The sequence below is a fragment of the Ambystoma mexicanum genome, chromosome 14 (genome assembly GCF_040938575.1).
Source record: "Ambystoma mexicanum isolate Mex_15411 chromosome 14, UKY_AmexF1_1, whole genome shotgun sequence".
Taxonomy (NCBI): domain Eukaryota; kingdom Metazoa; phylum Chordata; class Amphibia; order Caudata; family Ambystomatidae; genus Ambystoma; species Ambystoma mexicanum.
In genome coordinates, this window is record NC_090940.1 from 266,989,206 (window position 1) to 267,015,008 (window position 25,803).

At 43.3% G+C, this 25,803-nt stretch overlaps 1 protein-coding gene across 6 annotated transcripts in view; it reads right to left on the reverse strand.

Moving 5' to 3' along the window:
- The window catches only part of MDGA2 (MAM domain containing glycosylphosphatidylinositol anchor 2), a 2,250,375-nt gene that overhangs the window by 38,365 nt on the left and 2,186,207 nt on the right, over nt 1–25,803 (reverse strand). For all 6 annotated transcript variants that reach the window (XM_069637392.1, XM_069637389.1, XM_069637393.1 and 3 more), the window contains one exon: nt 6,894–7,024. In XM_069637392.1, coding sequence (XP_069493493.1) covers nt 6,894–7,024 — 131 coding nt within the window. The remainder of the gene's footprint in view (nt 1–6,893; nt 7,025–25,803) is intronic.

A 25,803-nucleotide genomic window follows, 5' to 3' on the forward strand; every position in this document is an offset into this window, starting at 1 on the left:
CTTGAATTTGACAGGAGATTTTTGCTATTATTTTGATAGGCATCCTTACATTAGAGTGGTGATGTGGAACGCCCCACAAGAAGGTTGCATCTTTGGTGTGGTCTTGTGCCAACTGCGCAGTTCTCCTGGATTCTGGCGTGAATGTGGGCGGCGATAACTCATACCACATCTACCCAGTCTATTGATTCAGCATGGGTCAAAACCCTTGACAGTCCCATGTGGCCAATGGACGGCATCTGCTACCTGATCCTGACCCTTGGGGTGGCTACATGAGGGAGGATCATATGAGGGGAGGTTACCTTCAAGGGGGTGATGCATCATCGGATGGAACATGATAAACCCCTCTACCTTTTAGGGATACCCCTTCTGTTCCCCATGCCTTAATGGCTTATTGCCATAACTCACATCCACCACCCAGAGAAACACATGTGAATCTCTTCCCTTGTGTTGTGCATACATTTCCTAAAACTCACTACCATTCATACGAAAATGCAAGTACAGTGACAAGAAAGCTGCTTAGAGCAATGTTGATCAATGACAGTGAGAAGCAAAGAACGCGGTCTAGTTGTGGAAAACCGCTTATAGGTGCCGGGACATTTAAAGGGCACATCCAGCATGGCTGGGAGAGAGACCGCTGCCTGGAGAAGTCCTGAAGAGCTAAGACCGCCTATGAGGAAAGAGAATAGGAGCAAGAGGACGACGCAGGGAGAATGACCCCCGTGTCACTCTGCCCGAGGAAACTTTCCATCAGAGATCTGGCCTGTCTGTGGCTGGGGAGCAATATACCTGGACGTGAAGCCAGCTGTGGCAGCAGCTATCCCTGAGAAGCCAGAAGTCAGGGGAGAGCTAAGTGGGAAGCGATAGGTAAACAAATACATCTCTGAGAAGTGAGATCCCGGTGTGGGGATGCAACCAGAAAACAACTGGCGAGGAAGCCGCCATGCACCGAAGAAACCTAAATGCCACAAACCAGACGTAGAGAAGCACGCCTCCCTCAACGCCATGCACCAAGAAACAGGTACGTTGAGGGAGAGACAGTTGCTAGGGGTCCGGGAGGCTACTGGGAAGAGCAAACAAGTAATAATAACGGGGCAGAGGAGAAAGTGAGCCAAAGAACATGTAATGGATATTGGCGAAGAGTGAAATCAAGACATTGTAATGAAAATAGGCTGACATTAAGTGTGAAGCCCACCACCAAATATTATTGTGAATCAAGTTTGTAGCAAATGCGTTAAGAGAGACTTATGTAAGGGAGGCCCTGGCAGGAGAGTCTACCAGACACAGTGAAATTTACAAATATATTGAAAGAAAAGCGCTGGCAAAAGAGCATACCAGGCACAGTGACGTTTGCAAGTGTGTTGAATAAAGCTTATGAAGGAAAAGCCCTGGAAACAGAGCATACCAGGAACAGGGAAATGTGCAAGTGGATAAAGGTCACAAGAGAAACTACCTGGCAGGATAGTATAGACTCGCTGTGAAAGTTGCATTTTAGAAGTGTGCCCAATAGACTCTCGGTGAAAGTTTGCATTTAGAAGTGTGCCCAATAGACTCTCGGTGAAAGTTGCATTTAGAAGTGTGCCCAATAGCTTCTAAGTGAAAGTTGAATTTAGAAGTGTGCCCAATAGACTCTCGGTGAAAGTTGCATATAGAAGTGTGCCCAATAGACTGTCTGTGAAAGTTGCATTTAGAAGTGTGCCCAATAGCTTTAGAATTGTGTGACGTATATAGTATGGTTTGGAATGCAGAGAACGTTTGAAAGAGCATATAACCCATCATATCACACCACCACGCTTATTCTCTCCTTTACATCACCACTCAAATAGAACACAGGGATACTATGACACCATTCGGTATAACTGTTCTCATACCAACATCCGCCGCTCACTTCACATCACTATAAGTAAACACTGCTGGTTACACACCCCCCAGCCACGCGTTCTCCTCAGGCCTAGCGCAGCCACATCCGCTCTGGATCAATCCTGCCAGAACGAACACATACTCCTGATCTCTCAACCACCACACCTACTGCTAAGAGCAGCTCTTACACGAATACTGCACGAGCTGCACACATACCCAGTGCTCACACGCACCTTTTGACTCTCTCTACTCTCTACTCTCTCTACTGATCTGAACTTCGGTTCCCAAGGGCTTTCAACCTACCAGCGCCTTCAGACCATACCTTCAGACCATACCAATGGTATTTTAGGCGCTATATAAATGCAAAATAACATAACATAACATACAAGGCACAGTGAAGTTTGCTAGCATTGTTAAATGAAGTATAAGAGAAAATACCTGGCAGGAGAATATACCAGGAGAAGCCGAGTTGATTAATTAACATACAAGTAACTTTTGTTGTTGTTGTAAAGAGACATTCAAGGAAGAATCCTACCCTTAAGAACTGTGTTGCAGAACAGAAAACCTAGGAAAGGGAACATTCCCCTAAACTGTGGATTGAATCCATTGGAACTTGTGTGTTAAAGTTACGCCTTTACTTTTGAACTTGAACAATTTGTGCACTACCGAGGCTAAAGACATTACTATTATGCCAAAAACAGAGGGCGATCCTATAGAGAGTATAAGCAAATACTCATTATTCAGGTGTAACAACTTTGACAAGAGGTCAATTGACAGACTCTATTAATGAAGAGCGTCCTCTGCTACTCACAATACAATAGTGACATCCAGCTCAGCCCAGCCCAACCTTGAGAAAGACCAAGGAAAGGTCGAAATGTGTTGGCACAACACCATTTTGAGCATCGCCTAATTATGAATTGGTATTACAGAACCTACATTCTATGACAAACCTTATGAATAGACAAGTCTTTTTCTCAAGAGGATTGAACATATTAGATTGCTACGCTCGACCACTCTACAGCCTATGAAACAATTGATGGATGTATAATCTACTGATGATGCACATGTGAAATGGGGCACTAACTCTTGCACAATTTTTGTTTGTGGGCTGTGGGGCAGCCCCCATGTATCCAACATAGCAGCAGATTAACTAATTCACACATACTCGAGCGCAGCAAAACAGAGCTCAACCTCACACCCTCTGACATAAGTATGATATTGTTTTTTTTTATTAGGAAGGAGCTCAGCGACTGGTTTTTGATAGATTGTATCAAGATGCTCCATCGCAGCTGGTGAAGCACAGCGTTCGCTGGTGCTGGTGAGAGCAGTGTGCAGTGTCCCATGTGGCTGTACTGGCTTTTTGTTGCTTGGTTTAGCAGTTCTCTCACTCCCTACTGGCCACAACATTCTAATGACTGGAGTATTGTGCTGAGAAGACTCAGGTGGGCTGTTGTCTTGTGGGCGGTGTGCCCAGACCTTGGCTGTATGATGTTGCTGTCTAAAAGAAGAAACAAAGAAACTGACCAGCATTGTATTCAGGAGGTATGGAGTAATACACAGTGGTATTATTGAGATAGCCTAATATGTACCCTTTGTTAGTACATGTTTTTAACTGGACCTAAGTGCAAGGGACAGATGCAAATACACACCCCTATCTTATTTTAACTAAAACAGGAACTCATTTACATGCACATTCAGAAGAATGCTTAAAAATAACACTGGCAGGTCCTGTACAAAACACACTTTGAATTTACCATATGATACACTATGCTCTGCACTGATGAACTCGTCACCCATATATCCTCATTTATGTCTTAGACTTTGATTTGCACGTAAGTGATGGTCTGCAATGTTTCAAAAAGATTTTTCAAGATAATGTAAACTTGTCATTCCCACTGACATATTGCCATTCATACATATCGTCATATAAACTACGTTTTGTCTACTGAGTATACCAGAGGATTCACCCAATGGGTGGATGTGCGTTGCAGTGTATCATGGATGTGACTGCCAAGTGGGATGCTGATTCTGTGTTGTCATTGTACTTGTGGTTTAGCATTAGGCTTGTTTTGGTCCCAGGATCCCAACAGGAGTATAACACTTCAATAGACTTTTCACTAGCCCAAGGTCAGGTACACAGGACTCCTCCAAGCGGCAAAAGGATATTCAAGGACTCAAGTGTTTTCCCTCATAGCACCAGAATTCTTGGAGATTGGTGAGGTCATGGAGGACAAGGCTGTATTTTTCACTGCAGATGGCTATGCATTACTGCCATAGCACTATTAAGCAAGGTAAAACAGTTGTACTGCAAAAGCCCGATGGCATAGACAAGAGGACATGCCTTGAATGTATTTTTGACATATCTGACAATTGTGCATGTCATTTGCATATTATTCAGTGTGCATGTGTTCTGCATGTAAAGTATAGCAGAGCCCTCAACTGTAGACGGATGCCCTAGGGGTTCATAAACTGTTTATTATACTGATCCCTCCTCTTGCGCTGCAACTCACAGAATACAGCTGAGTCCCATGAAAGGTTTGGTCCAGCTGTCACATAATCGCTGTCATTTCTGTGCTTGAATACAATGGTTTGCATGATTAATTATGGCAATTAGGTGGCGCTAACACACCACCTATGTGTCAAAACTATTTCATTAGAGTCCAGGTAGGGTGAAATGGCATTTGAGAAGGGACACAAAGTTTGTAGGTATTGTTTGGTTATTTACCCAACCATTGACTACCTTTGAAACAGCTAATCACTATGGACATATGCACCCACTTCCTGCACTTCCCCGCCCAAACGCATCCTCCCGGGATATCTTTGATCTTGCTTTATCAAGACTTACTATCAAAATGTGTGCTTAAAGCGCCTGTCAGTGTTTTTTCAAAGCAGTCTTGTGAGAGTTAATGACAAACTGTAGCTGTAAACATGCTACAGGTGTAATAAAAATGTAAAACCATGTCTGCCTTCAGCCATCTGATGTATAAGTACTATGCGTGTTATTCATTGAAGTTGTGTTAAAAACAAGCATTGGCAAATGCAACAGGTTTGGCTTGTGCATAAGTATTATTTGCCAGACACTGCTAATATGTGCTCAGGTCCTCGCACCATTTTGCAGCTGCTACTATCTATGGCCACTTAATACCACAAGGGCTGTGGCTGGCAAGTGCTAACGCAAATGCCCAAACTGCAGGCATTACTAATGCTTTTTTTAATAATGTTTTAAACTAGTCAACTCTGACAGTAATTGAATAGTCACCTAATTCTAATAACTATTTGCATGCAATGTAATGCTCTTTTTGTTTTCATGATGTTTGTATTGCCATTTTGCATAAACAGACATACAGCCCCTCTCTAATCCCCCACCTAAACCCCTCTCCTTGTGACTGCAGCCTTCGGAAGGGCCTTCGACCCACGGCGCTCCGAATCCATAATGCGCTCTCCGGATTATAATTTTTGGAATGATGTTATAACTGGCTACCGTTCATTTTAAATGTCCAATCACTCATTCGTGGGTGTACGACTCTCATAATGGAACATCACTTCAGTAGCAAACACGTTTTCTTTAACTTTGCTGTTGACTAAATGAGCTCATGGCGTTCATCTGCCCAACTCCTGGTGGTGCTATGCAGTCAGTTGCGTCATGTCCTATAAACGCGTGCACCCCTTTTTTGTATGAACAAATATAGTCCTACAAAATATACTCTACAAACCGAAAAGCATACTTAAAAAAGAAAACGCTCCAACAGTATTGTAAAAAAAAAAAAAACGATAACTATTTATAGGTACTAAATATAGGTACTTTACAAAGTGTTACCATAAGTACAATGTGCACTACGCGGTGGAGTGATGGGTGGACATTTAGCACGCTATCCAGGATAACCATCCACAATTTGGGCACAGGTCAGACACCTGAGAGTGCATCACATAGGGGAAGATAGCCCTGGACTATTAATAACTCATGCTCTATGCTGCAAATCTTAAGAAGTGAACTGTACTAATGGCTTTCTAGGGCGTTACATCCCTCCTCCGAGCATCCGTGGTAGTTACCGTGCAAAGAGTAGTCACCCTGAGTGCGCAGGATTGCCCCTCCCCTCGTTATGTTTGACGCGACGTCCTAGCAGCGTTGGTCCAGAGACAGACCGAGTCCCACAGTTGCCTGCATTCGATCTGCCCAGCTAAGCACCGGAGACTCTGTGCATTCTACTTTTCTCACTGTGGGCCAATCATGTGCGCGTAGCTCACAGACATGCAGGAAGAAAGACACAGTGTGTGCTGCACAGTAAACATGTTTTTTTCCATGTATAGAACATATGTGAAAAAAGTGCATTGTGTGAACTTGAATGTTTTATTTGTGCATTTCTACAGTATACACACTGTTTAGGAACATTGCAGGTTTTCCAATTGTATTTGGAAACTCTGAAATGTGTCAATAAGTAAGCACTGTGCATTTAAATGCACACTTGGAATGCTCTAGAATGTACTCCCCAATATTGTTAATGAGATCTTTTAATGGCTGAATCCCCACCCTAGTAGTTTTAAACTGCCAAAGCTTAACAATTGAGTTTATAGTTTCTGACTGATAAAAATGTTGCAATTCATTTGTAATCATTTCGATAAAGAACAAAAAAGGTGTGGAAAATTTGCCAATTCCGACCCCCCCCCAAAGTGAAAAAAACAATTCTGTCAACAATACTAATGCATGTTTATAAATAAAATGTCATTATGGGGGAGAGGGCCCGCACCTCCCTTGCACCCAAACCCCTTTCATATACCATACCCAACCTTACCACATATAGATGTGCAGTAGTTGGTAAACAATTTGGATAAAAACAGACCGAGGAGCCCTCTCCATACGGAGCAGGATTAGAAATCTGCGCCAGGTGATGGCCTCCCAGCGTTTCCGCAGGGCACTTTTGCGAAGAGCTGTTTCGAGTTTCGTCATCGATTGAAATTGACTTCGGCAGACTGATTGGGCTTACACATTCCTGTTTGAACCCACCTGACTAAATAGATGAAAACAGCCACTTCCCTACCTGAAATGACGTGGTCGGATGTATATTAATATGCGCCTGTTTCCAGTGCTCGCCTTTGTTTCCATTTGCGGACCATATTGGATTTTCTAATGCAGTCTGCCCCTTTAGGCGCAGGAAAACATTCAACACACCTAGCAAAATAAAAGGAAATAAAGAATATTCGTTTTAATCTGATGAGAAACACAGTGCAGCGATAAAGAGGACGATATTGCGCGTTGATTTAGAAAGGTCAAATATGCATTTCATCAAGGCTCACTGTTCTCGTGCTACTTGCAGGTTATTTTTTCTGTGTGTGTGAGAAACCATCTTGTAAAACATGCAATGTATTTGTCAACCCACATTTATTTAGCAAATTCCAATTTAAAAAAATACAGTCGCCACAAAACGCGTTTATATAGAACTACCTTTGAAAAAAAATAAAAACATCAAGAGCAAAAAAGCAGACAAAGCATTCAAAAGAAAAACGGAGACTCTGCATCAAATCATTACAGATAATACTTATATTGGTACTATATATTTCAATAGCGCAGAGCATTAGGTTGCAGCAACAAAAAATGTTGTAAGTGGTGTGTTGTTGCAGCGCAGAAGCACAGATGAAACATACTGATAATCTACAAGCAATGTAATAATAATTCTTAAGTAACAATTACTTAACTGCTATTAGTACCTGGCGAGGGTCAATCAGAATGTAACAAATAATCTGATTGGCCCTCACCGGGGCATTGCCCAATGCAGAATCCTTTGCCTTCATATCCCCAGCGGGGAGGTGTGGCAGCCCCTCAGCCAATGGGGTAATCCCCTCTCTGAACCACCGCATGGCTGGAGGCTGCCATCCTCGCCCGCTGGGCATTCAAGTAAGTGTTTTCTCCAATCCCCCGCCCTTCCAAACAATCCGCTCCTCGCCCTCCCAACCCCATTTACCTTCATTTTGCTCTGTTTTCGAGAGCAAACGCACTGGGAACACTCCTGACCCCAGCGTGTCCGCTTCTGATGGCCGCCATGAAAAGGGAAAACAGACTCGTTTTCCCTTCCCCGGCAGCATTTTTTTAAATTTTTTTCTTTTTCTGTTGCGAAACGCAGCAGCGTTTCGGAACAGAAAAAGAATGCTATTAGTACCCCGGTCTTGCTTAATAGCAATAAGGCCCTCGCTGCAGGGGACATTACCGAGTCAGGTAATGCCCCAGGGTCTTTGTGTAACTATGGGCCCCGGGGAATTACCTGACTCGGTAATGCCCCTGCGGCGAGGGGCTTATTTCTTAATTATAGGTCTCAGTACATAAACAAGGTAATATTTGCCATGTATTTAGTACATAGTGGTGACTGAATTGTGTCTTGATACTTGATAAAATATGTTGTTAGTACATGGAAATTGTTATTGACTTCCACTCAGCCAATCAGAATATTTACAGTGCAGTCAATAACCAGTGATGTTGACTGCATTCTGAATATTCTGTCTTCAGAAGCAGACAGGGAAACAACAATGCAATTTCCAGGCAAAGTTTTGTTTCAACAGTTTTGTTTCAACAAGACACTTCTTCTTGGGAGGACCTTTTTTTGTTGCAACATGCTATTTAACACACGAAAGAGAAAACACTGGAAAAGGCTTTCCCTTTCTTATAGAGACATTTTTACTTTTAAATGACACAGAATGCATGCTCATTTTAAACTTGTTGCAGTTCAACCAAGCTGAAATTAAAATGCTTAACGTATGAAGACAGCCCTGTTATTTAAAACACACATTTACTAACTCTGTTTATTTACTTTTCTCACTCTTAAAGCACAATATTTTACTTCTCCTCCAAAACTTCAAAACATGCATTGCTGCTACCACCATGTGCCAATAGACTTATAGACCCCAGGAGGGGTCATTATCAATTTGGATAATGACACTTCCCCAATTCATAACATTGTGGCCGGTCATTATCCCATGATAATGACACTTTCATGCGTTAATGCATCATGTTTACCCAGCTCAATGGTACTGAAGTTTTAGAACTCGGAATAATAATGGGCTGGGTCGGCCCTGCTGAAATTCAAACCTATGGGGACAGGTTATGATATGATATGATAAGTCATTTGTAATGCACCTATACACAAGTGTTTCAAGGCGCGACAAGAGAGGTTGCAAACATATGTCAGCAGTGGTAAGTTCCCTGGCTAAGCTGTCCTGCCATTTCATTTGGTGCATTCGCATGAGTCTAACCCGTAGAACTGTGGCCCACCCCTGAACACTGAAAGCCATGTGAAGCCATTCCGGCATTACACTGCCAATGGAGTCAGGTCATTCACTCTAGTGACCAAACTGTGGATGGCCTTATTCTTAGTGGTGTTAAAGGAAGCCACCCAGCTTAATTATGTGTGGCATTTAAAGAAGCTTCCCACGCCCCCCAAGGCTACATGACACGTGTGAGGGGGTGGGCAAGGGCTCCTGCAAGGTGGCCTAGGTGGTCCTCAACATGATGCATTGGGTGTAAGAGAGACTGTGGCACCTTGTCACTCTGCCTGTTCATTCCCCAAGGCACTTGGAATGGTGCTGCCTCCTGAGTTTACACACTCAGCAGGAGGAAATACAGTCCACCTTGGTAGATGGCATTTACTGAGTTTTTTAATATAATGTTAGGTTGAATGTTGCCATGAAGGTTGGCAAATGTTGAATCATTTAAAATACATAAATACGTTTATTGAATGTTAAGAGACCGTGTTAACTGAAACAGTGAACTCATTTAGTTATACTTAAAACTATTGGATTGCAAGAAAGATCACAGATAATTTGATATTTAAAATCTCCTCCTGGGAGCTGTCCAATACAAATGTTACGTTGTAAACCTTTCAATACGCATCCAAACCCAACCTGCACCTACTTGTTTCGCCTGGGTCATTGCACTTACCTCTTTTGTGTGTGGTGAGGATAATGCAAGAGAGCGGTAGAGCAAGAGACAGAGAGATAGAGCGAGAGAGAGGCGATGAGGGAGAGACAGACGGAGAAAGTGAGACAGTTTTTACGTGTGCATGTGTATATGTTTTAGGGTGAGTGCTGGTAAACGAGTTTGATCACTTTCTGCAACTCATCATCGTCACCTAGAATCACAAGCAATTGTTAGGTCCTTTTCTCAGGAGGAGAAAACAAGCAGCGGTTATTTTTCTAATGCATACTGTGGTCGGTCAGAAGGAGGACAAGGACACTGGCCTTCCAATTTTAAGTATTCCTTATTAAAATAAAAGTGAAAACTCCTGACTTTCCCTAAACTACAGGGTTTCCCTACCTAACAAAAACTAACTAGGTTGCTCATCAGTTGTCAGTGAGTACAAAAGGAACATTTATTCTCTGTCCAAACTAACCTAACCTTTCCATGCCACTATCAAAACAACTAAAGCACAGGAGAATGACTCCCTTCTTCTGTTAGCTGCTTCTCAGCAAGTTCAATTTAGTAAAGTATTTGTAGGTCGTTCTTTGTAACAACTTTTTATCAAGTCATCGTTCAGATATTGGGCTCTTCAATTTCATCAACGGTGTCTTTTACACGCTGGTCCTTTCTCTCTGTTGTATTCTTCTCTCTTGTGAGTTTAGTTATTTCTATCCCCCCTTTTCCTTGGGGCAATTCTCTTTTTCTGTTGTTAGTTACACTTGAGACTTTATCTTTACACAATGTCCAATCCTTTCCTTGACTAGGAGAAATAGAACTGTTCCAATTAGAGCTCTCACTCTTCTTAAGTATTTCCACCACGTGGTCTTTACTGGGATGAGTATGAGCGTTCCAGTAATGATTCTCACTCTTCCTAGGTATTTCCAACTCTTGGTGATTACTGGGATGAGTATGAGGGTTTATGTAATGATTCTCACTGTTTTCCACTATTTGGTTCCTACTGGAATGAGTATGAGTGTTACAGCAATGATTCTCACACTTCTCCAAAACGTGGACCTTAATGGGATGCGTATGTGTGTTCCAGTAATGATTCTCACTCTTCTCCACCACTTGGTTCTTACTGGGATGAGTATGAGTGAGTCAGTAATTATTCTCACTCTTCTCCGACCCATGGTTCTCCCTGGGACGAGTATGACTGTTCCTGGAATGATACTCACTCTTATTATATACTTAATATACTTGGTACTTACTGGGACTAGTATGACTGGTCCATTCATTATTTTAGGTCCCTCACCCGGGTCTCCCATCTCCCCGTTACCTGTCTGTCACCGGAATCGTGTCACTGGGCTTTTGGTTCATACAGGGCCTTCTTCAGTGATTGTCAGGTTGACTTCTGGGCTCTTCATTTTCTCTTCATTCAACACGATTTGAATGAACACTTGAATTTGATTTTAATCAACACTTCATTGCCCTTCAAGGTTTTCATGTCCAGTGCAAAGTTTTCAGCAAGTTGATGTCCAGTGTTGTTTTGATCTGGACTGTGCAGGTTCTTCAGCAGGCCGGGCGGTGCTGAGCAAGCGAGCCTGTCTGGCACACTAGTCGGTATGCAGTAAATTGGGGAGTGTCTGCCATCAGGACCAAGCTGGCCGGGTGCAGCTTGTGCTTGGCAGATCCCCAGCTGGTGCCTTGGAAACTACGGCACACGTGTCGGTGTGCGGAGTACTTTGGAGGCTCTTGGTGCACAAATCGGTGTGCAGCTCTGTCTTGGGCGCCTATGTGCACTATCGAGTTGGTTGGCAGGCCGGGCTGTGCTGATCATAGTAGCCTTTCCGGCACTCAAGTCGGCATGTGGTGTGGCTGTGAGGCGGTGCCCTGGAACAGAGGGTGCTGCTGTGTGGTCTGGCGGCACACTGGTCGGTGTGCAGAGGCATAGGTGTGCTCTTGCACCTCATTCTCACAGCTATGTGGGGGGACAGCACTGTGAGCTGGCCCCGTCCTTTGTGCGGGACCAATTGGAAATCGCTCGCATGTTGGGCAGACATGCGGTTAAGGCAAGCGTCAGGACCACGATCGGTGCTAAAAAGGATGGTACCGAGGTGAGGGGGGATGTCGGAGTAGAGGTGACTGTGCCCTCCTGTGGCTTCGACGTTCCGCCTTGTTTGCTGTGGTGGAGTGAATACGGAATGCAGTTTTCTGGTCCCTCCGGACATGGAGAACATACCTCCTTTCACATTCGGGGGAGATGTTGCTCCGTTGGTAACCTGGTGGGAATGATGACGTTGCGTTCGACGTGTCATGCGTTCCAGCACGGGAAGCTGGAACGTGGACGTGGTGTCCACCAATGGTTTGAGTGCGCATCAGAGGTCACGTTTCCTCCGTTGTCTTGCGCGTTCCAGCGTGAGCTGCTGGAGTCCGAAGAAGGACTCTGCTGCATTACGAGTCCGCGGTGTAAGAACAGAGTTTCGGTTTGTCCATCGTTTGATGTTAGCAGTGTACATCATTGGGACAATGGCTGCGGCACGGATTTGTCCGGGATAAGTGCCTGTGTGACCTGCCTCGGTTGCCATAATGTCGTGTTGGTGGCACGCAGTGAAGAGGATTTGTGGCTCTGGAGTTGTGATGCTGCGCAGGCCTGGGAACAGTGGATCTTAGGAGCACTGCGATCCGTGCGAGGCGCAGGACCTTCCTGTTCATGAAGAACGTTTTACATTAGTGAGATTTATATGCAATTTTCCAGCTGTAGTGTGAGTTTTAGTATGTGCGTTTATGATGGGCCCGTGTGAGTAAGCGGATGCGCGCGCGCTGGTTGTTTGTATGAGTGTGAGTGGCTGTCTCTTAGGGTTGTGGTTGTCGTATGCTACAAGTGAGTGAGAATTATTGATATGTTGTTCTGTTAATGTACTGAAATTGCTATGTTTTGTTGTGTGAATAACAATTTCTTCCAGGTGGACTGAACATTGAACTTTTAGGGTTTGGACTTGTGGGTGGGGGCACCCACATGTTATTATCACAGTAATGTCTGCATTAATCTGCCATAGGCCTAACATTTTTTTTACAGGTTGGGTTCCATTTGGTTTGGATGGACTCGTGGGTGGGGGTGCCCGCGGGTGATTATGGTTTATTGGGCAGTCATTTCAATCCAAAAGTGCTTTAAGACATGTCTCATCCCAATAGTTCAGTTAAGTTATCTGTAATCTTTTGTAGCACTGAAATGCGTATGCAGGACAACGTTATCTTTTTGCAGTTATGCATATGGTGTGAAGGTGCATATGGAGTTGGAGGTGACTCAATCCTTATCGTGAGTGTGTGAGGAGTGCTACTGTTACAGTGTGCCTCTGTTTGGGGTTTTCAATAGCAACATGCAAGGTGGGGCCATTGGGTAGGTCCCATGTTTGTGAAGAGTCCTGCTGTTTTGCAGGTGGTGTGCTGCGGGTGGCAGTAGGCTGGACCTGGGGTCCTAGGTGAGTGGTAGGTGTACTGCGCTGTACATTAGGCTGGACCAGGGGTCCGTGGGGGTTGGTGTATGTGTCTGGTTTAGGTGGTTGGTCCTGGTTGTGTTCCGCATTCTTGCGGGTTGTGTTCTCTCTGGTTCAGGGTTTTGTGGTGTTGTGGTACCCTTAGGGGTGCTGTGGTGAACTGTTTCGTTGTTGTGCTCGTTGTTGCTCTGTTGAGCTGTGTGGTTCGTGCCCGGGGGTGGCAGCCCTGGTGTCCTAGGGGGCAGACTAGGACGGGAGGATGTTTGTGCACTGAGGGTTTAGGATTGTTAGGTAGTTATCTGTGAGGACGCTGGGTCGTGGCAGGACCTAGGTTCTAAGGGGCAGCTTGGAACAGGTGGCGGTGCGTAGTTTTTGTATTTTTGTGTCTCGAAGGTTGTTCGGTTCTATTCATGGAAGGAGTGAGCCCTTTGTACACTGCGTTGGGTACCTCTCTGTTTTGTTATAAAGGGAGGAGTGGAAGTGGTGTTGAGTTGGGCGTAAGAATTGGTGTAAGGGTTGGTTGACACGGGGTGTCATGTTGCCTAACTTGTTGGCACAGTTGTTAGTATTCTGGGGGTGCCATGTAGGATTTATTGGGTTCTTATTCCTTTGGTGGAGCACTTTACTGTTTCCTTGATCTTCCTTGGAGTGTCCGGGGATTTGGTGTTCTCTGGGGGCAGTTTCTTGTCGCCAGTGGCGTTACTAGTTGGTGCATTACGTGCTGGCCACACGTACATGTAGGGGTTTTTGTCTGGTGGTGGTTTTGGTGTGATCTTTCTCTGTTTCCAACAAAGTAAAGGAGGGAGAAGTGTTGTAATGTGTCTTGCTAGCTTAGTGGATGACATCACTGCTAAATGGAATGTAGTGATGTCAGTGTGAGCGGAGTGTTGGTGTGTTGTTATCTGAAGGGGGATTCTATGCTTGGCAATTGGAGGTATGCTGACTTGGAAAGGATATGCCAATGTTTTGTCCCTGGCATTGAACTACAATAAATCTACTTAATAACTTACCTGCTGGCTCAGGTGTTCATCAGCTTCCAAGTTATTACATAGTGCCTTCAGGTAAGTGGTCTTGGCGTTGTTTAGGAACTACCAAGTCCACTGGGCTTTAGTCACACCAGCACTTCTAACTCAGTCACTCCTTGGACACTGTTTTAGGCTTTCAGCTTCTCATACTTTTGGTTTTCCTGAGGGAAAAATGCCCAGACTCACACCACAGCTTCTTCTCAGCTCCTGAAGCCATGCATCCCCTTCTCCCTCACCTTAGCTCTCACAGCTGATTCAGATTATTTATGATTGCTGCTGTGGGACTTCCCTGACAGAGCGTCAAAGTTCTATTACTCTGTCCTGTTTGTACACTTTACTGCTCCAGTGGTTTTCTTCGTCTCACTACCACATAAGTATATCTTTCAGGTTGACTCAGGGGTTTTATGTGACAATAACACATATGAGCTTTCTTTCATGTATTCTTCTGGTAGGTGTTATTAATGATAGGTGGATTGGTTAGGGAGTTCCTCATCGGAACAGGAGTCCTTGTCCCCAAGGGGGGAGTCTCTCCAAGTGAGGTCCTTCTTGCTTCTACCCTTAGGGAGGGTATTGCATAGAAGGCTCACCACACTAGCCTCACAGGGAAAGGCTTCACCTTGGGGATAAGTGACCGAATCTCGTGATTCATCACACTGCTAAGATCACTTGTGCTTAGAATAGTTACTATTACTGTTTCTGTAGTTAAGGCTCTTGCAGAAAAACAGAAGAATAAGTGGTACAATCCCAAAAAAACCAATGTTGTACATTGAAATAAGGACCATCTATCATCTACCTAACACTCTGGCCCAACTCCCATAAAACACCAATGCATTATGCATTGTATTGATGACGGTATACTTACCTTCTTTACAGTTATGCATGTATACCTAATTATGTCTTTGTGTTTTGGGGAAACAAGTTTAATAAACTTTTTTTCACTATTCTCTGTCCCAGACTCACAAAATACCTTTGTAATAACGTTATTTCACATTCTGACCAATTTAGTGGTGCTATGTTGTTTGGTCTTGCTAGGGAGAGCAATCGCTGGAAGATGCTTAAGAAGTGTAAAGCAGTGCCATTATCAGAAAGTTTTAAACCTTTCATGCAATTGGTGAACAATGTGTTGATTGGTTGGTGGACATGGTAATTGCTCCCTGATGGTTTAGTACATTTTCTTCCATTAAAGAGTGTAGGGTACTGTATATGATGGGTATAAGTTCCCAGACACCATCAACAGCATGCCAAGTTATCTTCCTAATTATTACAGTGGGCAAAGGAAAACTAAAAATGCAATCACTGCAGTCGAATCTACTGTGGCCACCCCACCATATCTTTCTCTAAGCCCAGTGCTGGTAAGAGCAGGATGACAGCCCAATTGTTGCTGGAGTTCAGTAAACTCTGTTAATAGGGATAATATTATGGATATTCACCTAGATGACACTCGGGTGTTCCCCCTGGCCCACCCACTTACAGTTGTAGTGAGTATAACCTACCCAATAAATCACAGGTAGGTGTCACCACAACACTCTGACGCAGCAACAATGCACTATCTCAAAGGAATATAAATCACCCCACATATGAGTTGCTGCCTACTAAAGACAGTCACTGGTGAGCAAACTATCGTACACAGGAGCACCCCCGCATACCGATTCATAGAGCAATTCAACAATACACTCTGGAATACTTCTCACACAAAAGTTCACAGAGGACAACTCCACCAGCCCTTGGAGAAGTATTGTGACTATCTCACACACGGAAACACATTACCAGACTCAAGAACAGCACCACATACTGGACACTGATAAGCAATTCAGCAATCCCACTAAGTCAGTGCCTCGTCTGGGACGCCCAAGGGAAGCCCTTATTTATATATTTTTATGACAAGTTATAATCTGGATGATAAACCCTTATATAACGCCCTTCTTTCGAATCCCCCTGACCTCACTGAGCCAAGAAGTAGGTTTGTTTTGCAATTTAAAAGGTTTATTGAGAAAGTAAACAATATATATATTTCACACTTTTATGAATAAATTAATATTTGATAGCACACTTAGGCATATGACATTGATCAGCAATGGATGATGTTACACTAGCACACTGATTTAATTACTTAGGAGTTAGTATAGGGAGGATAAGGTAGCTGAGAATACTTTTATGATTTCAAGGAAATGCAACGATGAATAAAAATGCAGTACAGAAATAAACTGATAGGGTTTCACAAGAGATAATATGTTCACTTTTCCCCTTGTGGCAATTCACTCCCCCCCCTATGCAATATAAGGAGATGGAAGTAAAGCACACAGTTTTCACAAATACAATCACAATACAATTCGAATTTCAGTTCCCCCTAGCAAGCTTAGAGAAACAGGGATGGTTTTAAACGCAGGCAAAAGTACTTTTAAATGTGGGATGCAAAGAAGGGAGTGAAATATGCTAAAAATGATTTTAATTCCCGATAGGAGATTCAGGGTAGGTGACAGCTACTTTGAATTAGTTCAGGTCAACCTAACAATGATTAATGAGGGATTATCAGGTTGAAAACGAATTTCAGCAATGCAAGCAAAAGCAGCTATTTTGACAGAAAATGAAATTGAGCGATTATGGAAAAACTATAAGGAAGAGAAAGTGTTAGGCTTGTTGGAAAGCTCAGATTCTTAGCTTTAACATGAAAGTTAAATCTTGTTCCTAGTACGTATGGTTCAAAAGATGCGGATAATTTTGTGGAGGTAGATTTCAGAAATTAAAGTAAACTTCAGAATGACAAAATGACACTTTTACAGCTTTGAAATGACAGAATGAACACACGATTCCTATGATGCACTTCTGGACAGGTTCAAATGTTTTGAATCAGATCATTTTAAACTAAGAGATGGGTTCTGCACAGGCCTCAGGATACACACTCCTAATTTAGGAAGGAATGGGCCTTGTCACGGATCTGGTCAACAGGTTGGACAAGACTTCTGGGAACAGCAGGTGTTAAGAATTTTCATTAACCAGCAAGGCTTTGAAGTCCAGGCTGGCTCAGGCTCCTTTGTCAGCTACTGAAATACAGTTCTCCTGTCAGAGTTTAGATCGCTAGTGCCGGTTAGTATCCAATGCCGGTACTGCACCTATTTTTGACAGCTGTCTTGAATTAATACATTTCAAAAGGAAAGGATTTTACTTGATAGTATATGATCCTTGCTTGACATGGAATTGATGTGGATCTGCAGTAGAGTAAAGTAGAACACTCAACCAGAGTTGGATTTTTGTTTGGTGGTTTCGTGCCCATGATCTTAGCAACTTTTGACACCAATGAAACACATTTTTGAACAGCTCTGGGTGCAACCAAAGGATGGGTCTGGGAATTGTCAAAAGTGGATGGTGGCTTATCTGTCAGGTTTTCACTGCGCTTTTTCTGGTGGGCAGCATTGCTTTTTATGCTATCAGCAACGCACAGTGATGTTGTAGGGCTCGGATGCGTGGTTGAAAACATCCCACAACACTCATGACCAGTCCCAAACGGACACACGCACAGAAAAAAAACATCAAAATTTGGAGCAGCCTCACCCACTGTCTCACAGGGCAGCATCTTGATACTTCACTCAGCAGCAGTCACAATAAGACGCCAACACTTACAAGCGAATACAGCATAATATTTCATTGATAACAACATTGTCTAACGCGCAGGCCAGTATCTAAGGCTTCTTTCCTGCAGTGGGCCAACCTATCACTCAATTGGCACGTGTGAGTGTTCCAGTTAATTTTGCCCAAACGGATGACAGACAGTGCCCTAGTCCTGCAGTCCAGAATTCTATTTTGAGATTACGTACAAATCAACTCCCACTCCTAATCTTTCGTGGTGCTCAGGTTAATATTCCTTTATCACATAGGGTCTGTCGTGTTTGGAAGGTTCCAAGTAACCTTGAAACGGCAAAACACCTATTTCCTGAATGTATACTGTTCGGTCCAGCATATATGGTCATTATGGGCAGTTATGTGCACAATCTTGATTCGATAAAACATGATGCATTTTGGGACTAATGTCTTAATACTGAGCCTGAAAGTGTTCACATTGCGTTGTACTGGCTATGGCATATTATTGTAAAAGCCTTGCCTGTTGATAGCTGATAGAGGAATAGTTAACAAAAGTTCTTATGATGTCGTTTATGTGAAGACTGATCTGCTTTAGAACCTGATGCCTGGAAACCATAACAGTTAGAAAATGTGTCTTAATATTTGAGATTTTAGTTGTAAAAATGTACATTGATATGATCAATATCTGAATATTTTAGTAAACAATGGTTTTATGTAGATGGAGTTACACAACTGTTACTTGATAATTACATATGATATATCTGATTGTATATCGTACTACTATTGTTATTGTGATATGGTGTTGCATGTATTATTTGGTGGACATTGTTGTACTTTGTGTGATTAATGTTTTAGCATGGTTGTTGATTGTAAAAGTTCTTTTAGAACTAAATACAAATACATAAATAAATAAATAGAAGGACACACCGATTCCATGCCAGATTGATAGTACGGCAGATTGACAAAGTATCTAACACATACATTAACGTGTGAAAAGCCTTTGCGTACACATATGGGTTGGTTGAGGTAAATACCTACATGTTATCTGGGTTTTTCTAAGCACACGTTTGGATTTTTCTTTGTGAACGATCAAAACAACTAGCATCAGGATATTTCAAATGTAATAAAAATCAATGTTCTTTTTCTAGTGGGACTTCTGGTCTTCCCATGGCTCTTTAATTTAAACATAGTGTCAGGGATATAGCCTGCAGCTTCTTCTTTGATCAAGGTAGAGTCACAGGATGATATTGACCTCTGTTTCTTTGCCACATTTCCTCTTCATGGATATGTAAAGCACAAAGCCCACTATTTTTAATCCATCCAGAAGGATAGTGTCTGGCCCACTTCTTTCTGAACCCGGATCATATTGGCCCAGTTTATTGGTAAGGAAGGCCATTAGCTTCTAGCTCTCTTTCTTAGTAAGGAACGTTGTGCCATTTTCACTATCTTTCTCAGTAGGGTATCTGATTCCCTTCTCACCGTTTCTCCTTTACTTTGTCGATCAAGTGGGTTCAACTTCCAAGAGTCCTTCTTGGCCTCTACCACAGCTGTTCGGTTAGCCTCCCCAGATGACTGAAAACCAAAATGATCATCAGTCTAGGAAGTCTGGGGCTCTCGGTTTGGCATTCTCCTCTGACATCCTCATGATGGCTTTCTCCTATGCTTGTTGATTATGGTATTTTTGAGACGGCTTTTCCGCTGCTCCTCTGGTCTGCTGTCATCCTGTCTGCTTCCATTATCTGATCTTAAGTACCTGGCTTTTCTAAGCTTGCTGCTGCTTGCTGCTCTCTTAGATAGCCTTTTGGTTCCCTCATTCTTAACCCCCTTTAGATTGGAGCAGGTTTACTGTTATCAATATGGGGCCGTGGGATTGGTTCCATCCAATGTCTCTCACATTGCCCAGTGTATTGTCGGTCACCAATATAGCACAGTTTTATATGACCAGTTGCTATCAAAATGTCAGGGGAAAGTCCTGCCTTGCTGTCGGCTCCGATTCACCCTACACGTTTTAGATTTTCTCCCCCGGGCTCCTTATGTTTTGCTTCCACAGCAGTCTGCATTTTGCAACAATTCCACGTTTCCTTTAATGTATGATCAAGTAAACCTCTTGTGGGGAGTACACCTCAATAATGGGGAGCTGTGAGCTTCAGCAGCCATAGGGTTTCTTTTCCTCTTACTTCTTTGCATTTGGACTCATCCACACAGTTTGCAGGTGCAATACCCTGGCATGGTGGCTGCCATGAAGGGCCTACTCTACCACAGTATTTATAAATACCTTGGGTCAGTCCAGTTTGCAATCATTACCTCTAAGAAAATGGGTCTTTTCGGGTCAAATTATGAAAAACAATGCCAAAACCATTGAGGACATCATGAAGGTCTGGTTCTTTCAGTAACTTCATGAAGGCATTGGGACCAGAGAAAGCAAAAGCTGGATATGGTACACTAAATTATTTGGTTCAGGTGCCACATCACTGTGATGTGAGCATGGCCAAAAGGATTGAGGGAGCTCTAAAGCTCCACACTATACTGCCTACAATTATCTCATGACCCTAGGACTGCCTTGGCAGGCTGGATTTCCTGAAATTCAGTGTCCACTATTGCCCTTGAAATGCTATCAGCAGCCTAAAATGGTCAAAGCAGGTATATGAATAAAGAGATATACAGATGAAAAGAAGCAGAAGCATGGAGGCATACAAAGAATGAAGTACAGATGGGCAGACACAAAAATAGACAAGACACAAAGATACCAAAATGTAATGACAGAGCAATATATAGGCACATAGATAGATAGATAGATAGATAGATAGATAGAATAGATAGATTAATAATAAGCATTAGCACATGAAAGTAACGACAAACAACTAGATACAATGCACTTGAAATTTACATATGCAGAGATAACAGGCAGAATACAGAGACGAATTACAAGAACAAATGACAAGGAAATGTGAGAGAGAAGTTCAAAAGGCTGATACATTTTTCAAAAAGCAACATTTAGTTACACAATGAATATAGAAGGTGAATTCCTCAAAGCAAATTTGGAGCAAACAAAATGTAATATGTTTTTGGGTTGGGATCCTCCTGGCCCTATTCCCAAGTGCAATAACATACCCGGATGTTTGTCTTCGGGTTGTGTGTTTTGGGGGTTATCTAATCCACTTCTGCAAGGTGCATAGCGAGTTTTGATCAAGGCCAAAACGCCCATGGTTGGCAAGTCTTAAGTTCACCTCCATCAGTCTAAGACAGAAGTGGATCTTTTCCAAAACAGGTCCATTCTCCCAGGACTTAGAGACATGATTTGGGGAGTTTCATCACCTGATCACTGACGTGTTCCAATGTCTTGGTCGCCAGAAACACTCCCTTTCTTGCCACTAATGATAGTGTCTCTGTCCCTCGTGAGGATACGCCCTCTCAATCCTTCTCCCATGTCTGCCCCAGACAACTGACTGGGTCTGTTAAATCCTGCCTGCTTCACTGGCTATTATGGATGCCTGGTCTCCTCCTTTATTCTTAGTTTGTGACACTATCTTTCTCTGAAGCCTTTCTCTGTCCTCCTACCCAGATAGCAATGGATCCCCCCATCTCTCCAAACTCCTCAAGTACTCTTAATCAGATAGTGATAGGTGTCTCTCTCCACCCTCCTCAAGATCTCTTCCCCCAGATGGTAACTCTCCTCCGATATGTTTCCTTGCAAATGACAATCATGACTTCCTCCAGAGGGTTACACTCATCCTCCAATGTAGCTTCCTCCCTCCAACTTCCAATTCCTACAAACACCTTCCTGCAGTACCTCGTCCTTTGGCTGATAAGGCTAGCACTTATAGTTTGGTTTCTCCTCGCCTTGGATCCCAGTGATTAGGAACATGTACTATCCAGGGGGCTGTACAGGAATAAGAGTGTGCTTGTGGTAAGATTTTAATGTGCTGTCGAGAAAATGTTTTTTTGGTTAGCTTCAAATACTGGTGTGCTTGGGCTCTACCCCTGCCTATAACTAATTAAACATGAATTGAATTGTGTACACCAATAGGAATTGTGCAACAATGTGTCTGTAATGCCTGTGACTAAGTAGAGGGTTGGCCTAGTCAACGTTGACAGAGAGGAAGAATTTTTTTCTAAGAGGGGCCGGGCATTCCCTAGCTCAAGAGTGAGAGTAGTAAAGGAGGAGTTGAAGAAAGAAGGCCGAGTTGATGAGGATAAGTATTGGTGGCGTTTCCCAAAACAGACATGTAAAATTGCAACCCGTGGGCAAAAGACACATGAAAGACATAAATGTTCAATGTGAAACAATTATTATATGATCTGTAAGGACGGCATGGTTATCAGAAGTACAACAGACGCAAGGTGTACAATACATGGGTGTTTAAATGCCTAATCTAAACCTAAATCGAATATAGGAGCAAGCAACGACTATAAAAGTAAAGAAAACGCTGTCCTAGTGTGTCGTCAAAACAAAATGGCCTATACTAATAAACCTATTTCCAAATCCTTACTCTATGTAACAAAAGGGTGTGAGACAATGATATGTATAACAAAAGAGTGTAGTGCAAACTGAAAGGTCCAAAAGGGTTTCGGTAGTTCAGGACTGCTGAACTAATGCACTCCATTTCCCACGTTACATCACGGGACAAGGTGGAACAGTGGCATAGCTGTGAGCACCCCTTGAGTCTATAGGAAGCAGTTTCGTCAGAGAAAACAGGATCCCTCGAATCAATGTCTTTTGCTTGGCATCACAAGACTCTTTCCAAGCTCTCACCATGCAGGATTCCCCTCTTCTCCAGCTTTCTCGTGATACCCCTTTGTTAGATTCACCTTTGTCTTTGCTCCACTGTTCAGTCACTTTATAAAAATGCTGGATTCACTTTCCCTTGCTTTCACTTGGCATCCCTCCGTCGGGTTCACTGTAGACTTCAAATCACAGTTCAGTTAACTTTACCAGTTCTACTAGCTTATAGCACTCAGGAGCTCTTAATGTCTTTTAAAACTAATATCTGGTTTACTTTCACCGATTCACTTAGGTCCCCCTCCTCTGGGCTCAGACCTTCCTCTGTAAGCAGTTCTAGCTTCCCTCGATCGTGCGCAAGCCTCCAAAGCGTTATCATCAGACTTGGTACTTTGCCATTTTTCACGCTTTCACTTCAAAGTAACTGCCAGTTCAGCACAGAAACTTCCGATAGGCAATCTCATCTCGCCGGGTCACTCTTTTATATTGTAGCAAGTGTGTTTAATTTCAACAATCAGGCTTCTCTTTCGCACGGCTGCCGTCCTACACGCAACCCACAATACTGGATACAGTTTAAAGGTTTATAACGGCCTCCTCTCCCAAGGCCTTCTGGTATCTGCAGTTCTTAATTAGCATCACAGGGCGAATAATTACTTAGGTTAGCTTTATACTTCCTTTCACTTTTTGTCAAAGACTTTTGGCTGTACAGGGGGGGGGCTTGTTCCCTTGACTTTACCCTTGTTTGACCACTTTGACTATTCACCACCATATTCAACATATTTCTTTCGTGGCTTCTCTCACATGCACAATCTCGGCATTCTTATTTCTTGCTACAATGTGATTTTGCTCACGGTTTCTTAACAAATCTGGCCCCTCCGTTCTGCTGGTCTTGCTCGCTTTGGTTGCCCTTCTCGCCTTGCTCTCTGGGCGCTCTCATGCTCCGCCTTTTATCCAATTGGGGAAAGGTAACAGGATTCAGGTGCGAGTCATTAAGGTTAAGTGCCTGACTCTGCTGACCCTGATGTTGCGACATGTCAAACAGACTGGCTGTGTGTGAGTCTGTCTTTCCCTAAAGTGCTTCCACCATGCAACAGAGTTTGTGTAGGAAAGGGGCGGTAGTGGTAAAGTTCCTAGATAGTACATGGAATGAGGGTGTTCTACAAGAAAATGGGAACAGGGACACTGCGTCTCTCGTCGGGGTGTCCCGCTCCCACTCCCCTGGGACCCCTCATTCAGGTGATCCTCCCTGAGGTCTGGATCCAATAGTGATGGGCGTGCCCCGGCCACCTGGATGACAGATCCTAAGGGACTGGTCGATGAGACACCCTTTGGTTTCTCACAGATCGCAAAAATATGAAATGAGATTTGTTAGCTATGACAAATTGCTGCAGCATAGTCATCTTTTGAAATACATGTATTTTCACGCTGACATCTATATAAGTAAGTAAAATCAGCTGCTATTAGTAGCATTAAGTCCTTGACATTAAACAGTGCCCACAGCTAATCCTTAGCGCTTAGAATGGGCCACTTATTGCTAAGAGTGCAGCCAACTAATTGGAACAAAAGTCTCGATATGATATATGATATGATAGTTTAATTATATAGCGCCAATACACAATGTATTTCAAAGCGCTTCAAAGCAGGGGAGGGAACAAGGGAAAATACAATGACATTCTTACAGGCCATGAACACTTAAGGGTGTGAAATTAACTATCGTACTGCGCCTGACGACATTTCAGATCGTGCAGGAGCTAAGACATAGATAAGGAAGGGAGGGGGAGAGTGGGAAGGAAATTAATTCCCTGAACTACTGACAGGGCTAGAGTGGGCTCGACATGTGTGCAGAATGTATAAGGAACATAATAAGGGGACCTGTCAAAGGACATGAATGAAAATATTGATGGTTTGATGGTCCTTAGTACTAGAAAACTCTTTCTGCCAGAAACTCTGCGGCTTGAGTTAAAAAGAAAAAGGCCCAGAAGAGCCCATGCATGCGCACCACGGGTGACCTTTGCAAGAAGGCATGGCTACATCTTACAGGGCTGCCTCAGATGCCGCACATCAATCTCACTGCAATTCCAGACCCCATACCTGGAAATGATGTTCTCAGATCTTCACATGATCCTAAGCTCTTTCAAATCCCATTTCAAGAGAAGCTCCTCTTTCATCTCTTTAATAGTCTCTCTTTCATGCATTGCTATTAATGCTTCTTTGACCGGGCAGAGCTGCCCTGAGATATTTATGTAAAGTGTGATATTCATCGGGTTATGGATACATCAGCCTGAAACATGTCCATTTGACAGAATTGAAATACTTCGTTCTCAGTGAAAATCCACATTTGCGGAGTCCGCCAGGGATTTGCACCATTTACCGAAGGTGGCGCTTTTGCCCACAGTCATACCTCTATTTCTGGGCAGTCATGTGGAATCCAGTTTTCCAAGTGCCGCAAGCTTTTCCTCCACTTTACCTCTAAAGTTGGAATTAGAATGTCGTGGTGCAGTGAACGCGGGAGTAAGTTTGCTCCCAGCATTTTCTTTTAGCACCAGCACAACTCATAATGAGGACCAATGTGACAATGCGAGGCGGAGGAAACAAAGCTTTTGGTTCAAATACTGGAATAATTACCAGCTTCAACTACACTGTACACTGCTGCCATAAGCAACTTCGAAACAATCGATACATTGCTGTTGTGATACACAACCTAGAAAGCCACGGCTTTTAAACATGACCCACAGCCACATCAGTCTTTTCTTTCATCAATGATGCATCTAAAAACATTTATATCAAGGTTGCAGTGTCTTCTAACCCGGTTTATGGAAACTATTAATCTACTAGAGCAAGCATCACATAACGGAAAAGAGGATGCCACAAAGCACGCATACTGGTTTGTTTACCACCACGAAGCAGATGAAAAAATAGCCCAAATGATATCCAACACCGCAAATTCTTTGCAACGAACAGTAAGGCAAAACAAAAAACTCTATCCCATGAATTTAAATCTCTCATTATCCCCAAATATGGGAACAATGATAGATCGCAGCAAATTAGACCCCTTTCAGAACACAGTGGGTCTGACTGAGTAGCAGGACGATGATAAATACACATATGTCTATCATGTAAATATGCAGGACAGCTGATGGATTATTACTTCCTGAAAGCTGGAGGGGGGGGGGGGTGAGACGGGTGGGGGCATCTTGATATTCAGGGACTGCCTGACACTATTTGGGTGGGTCTACAAAGGCATTCCAC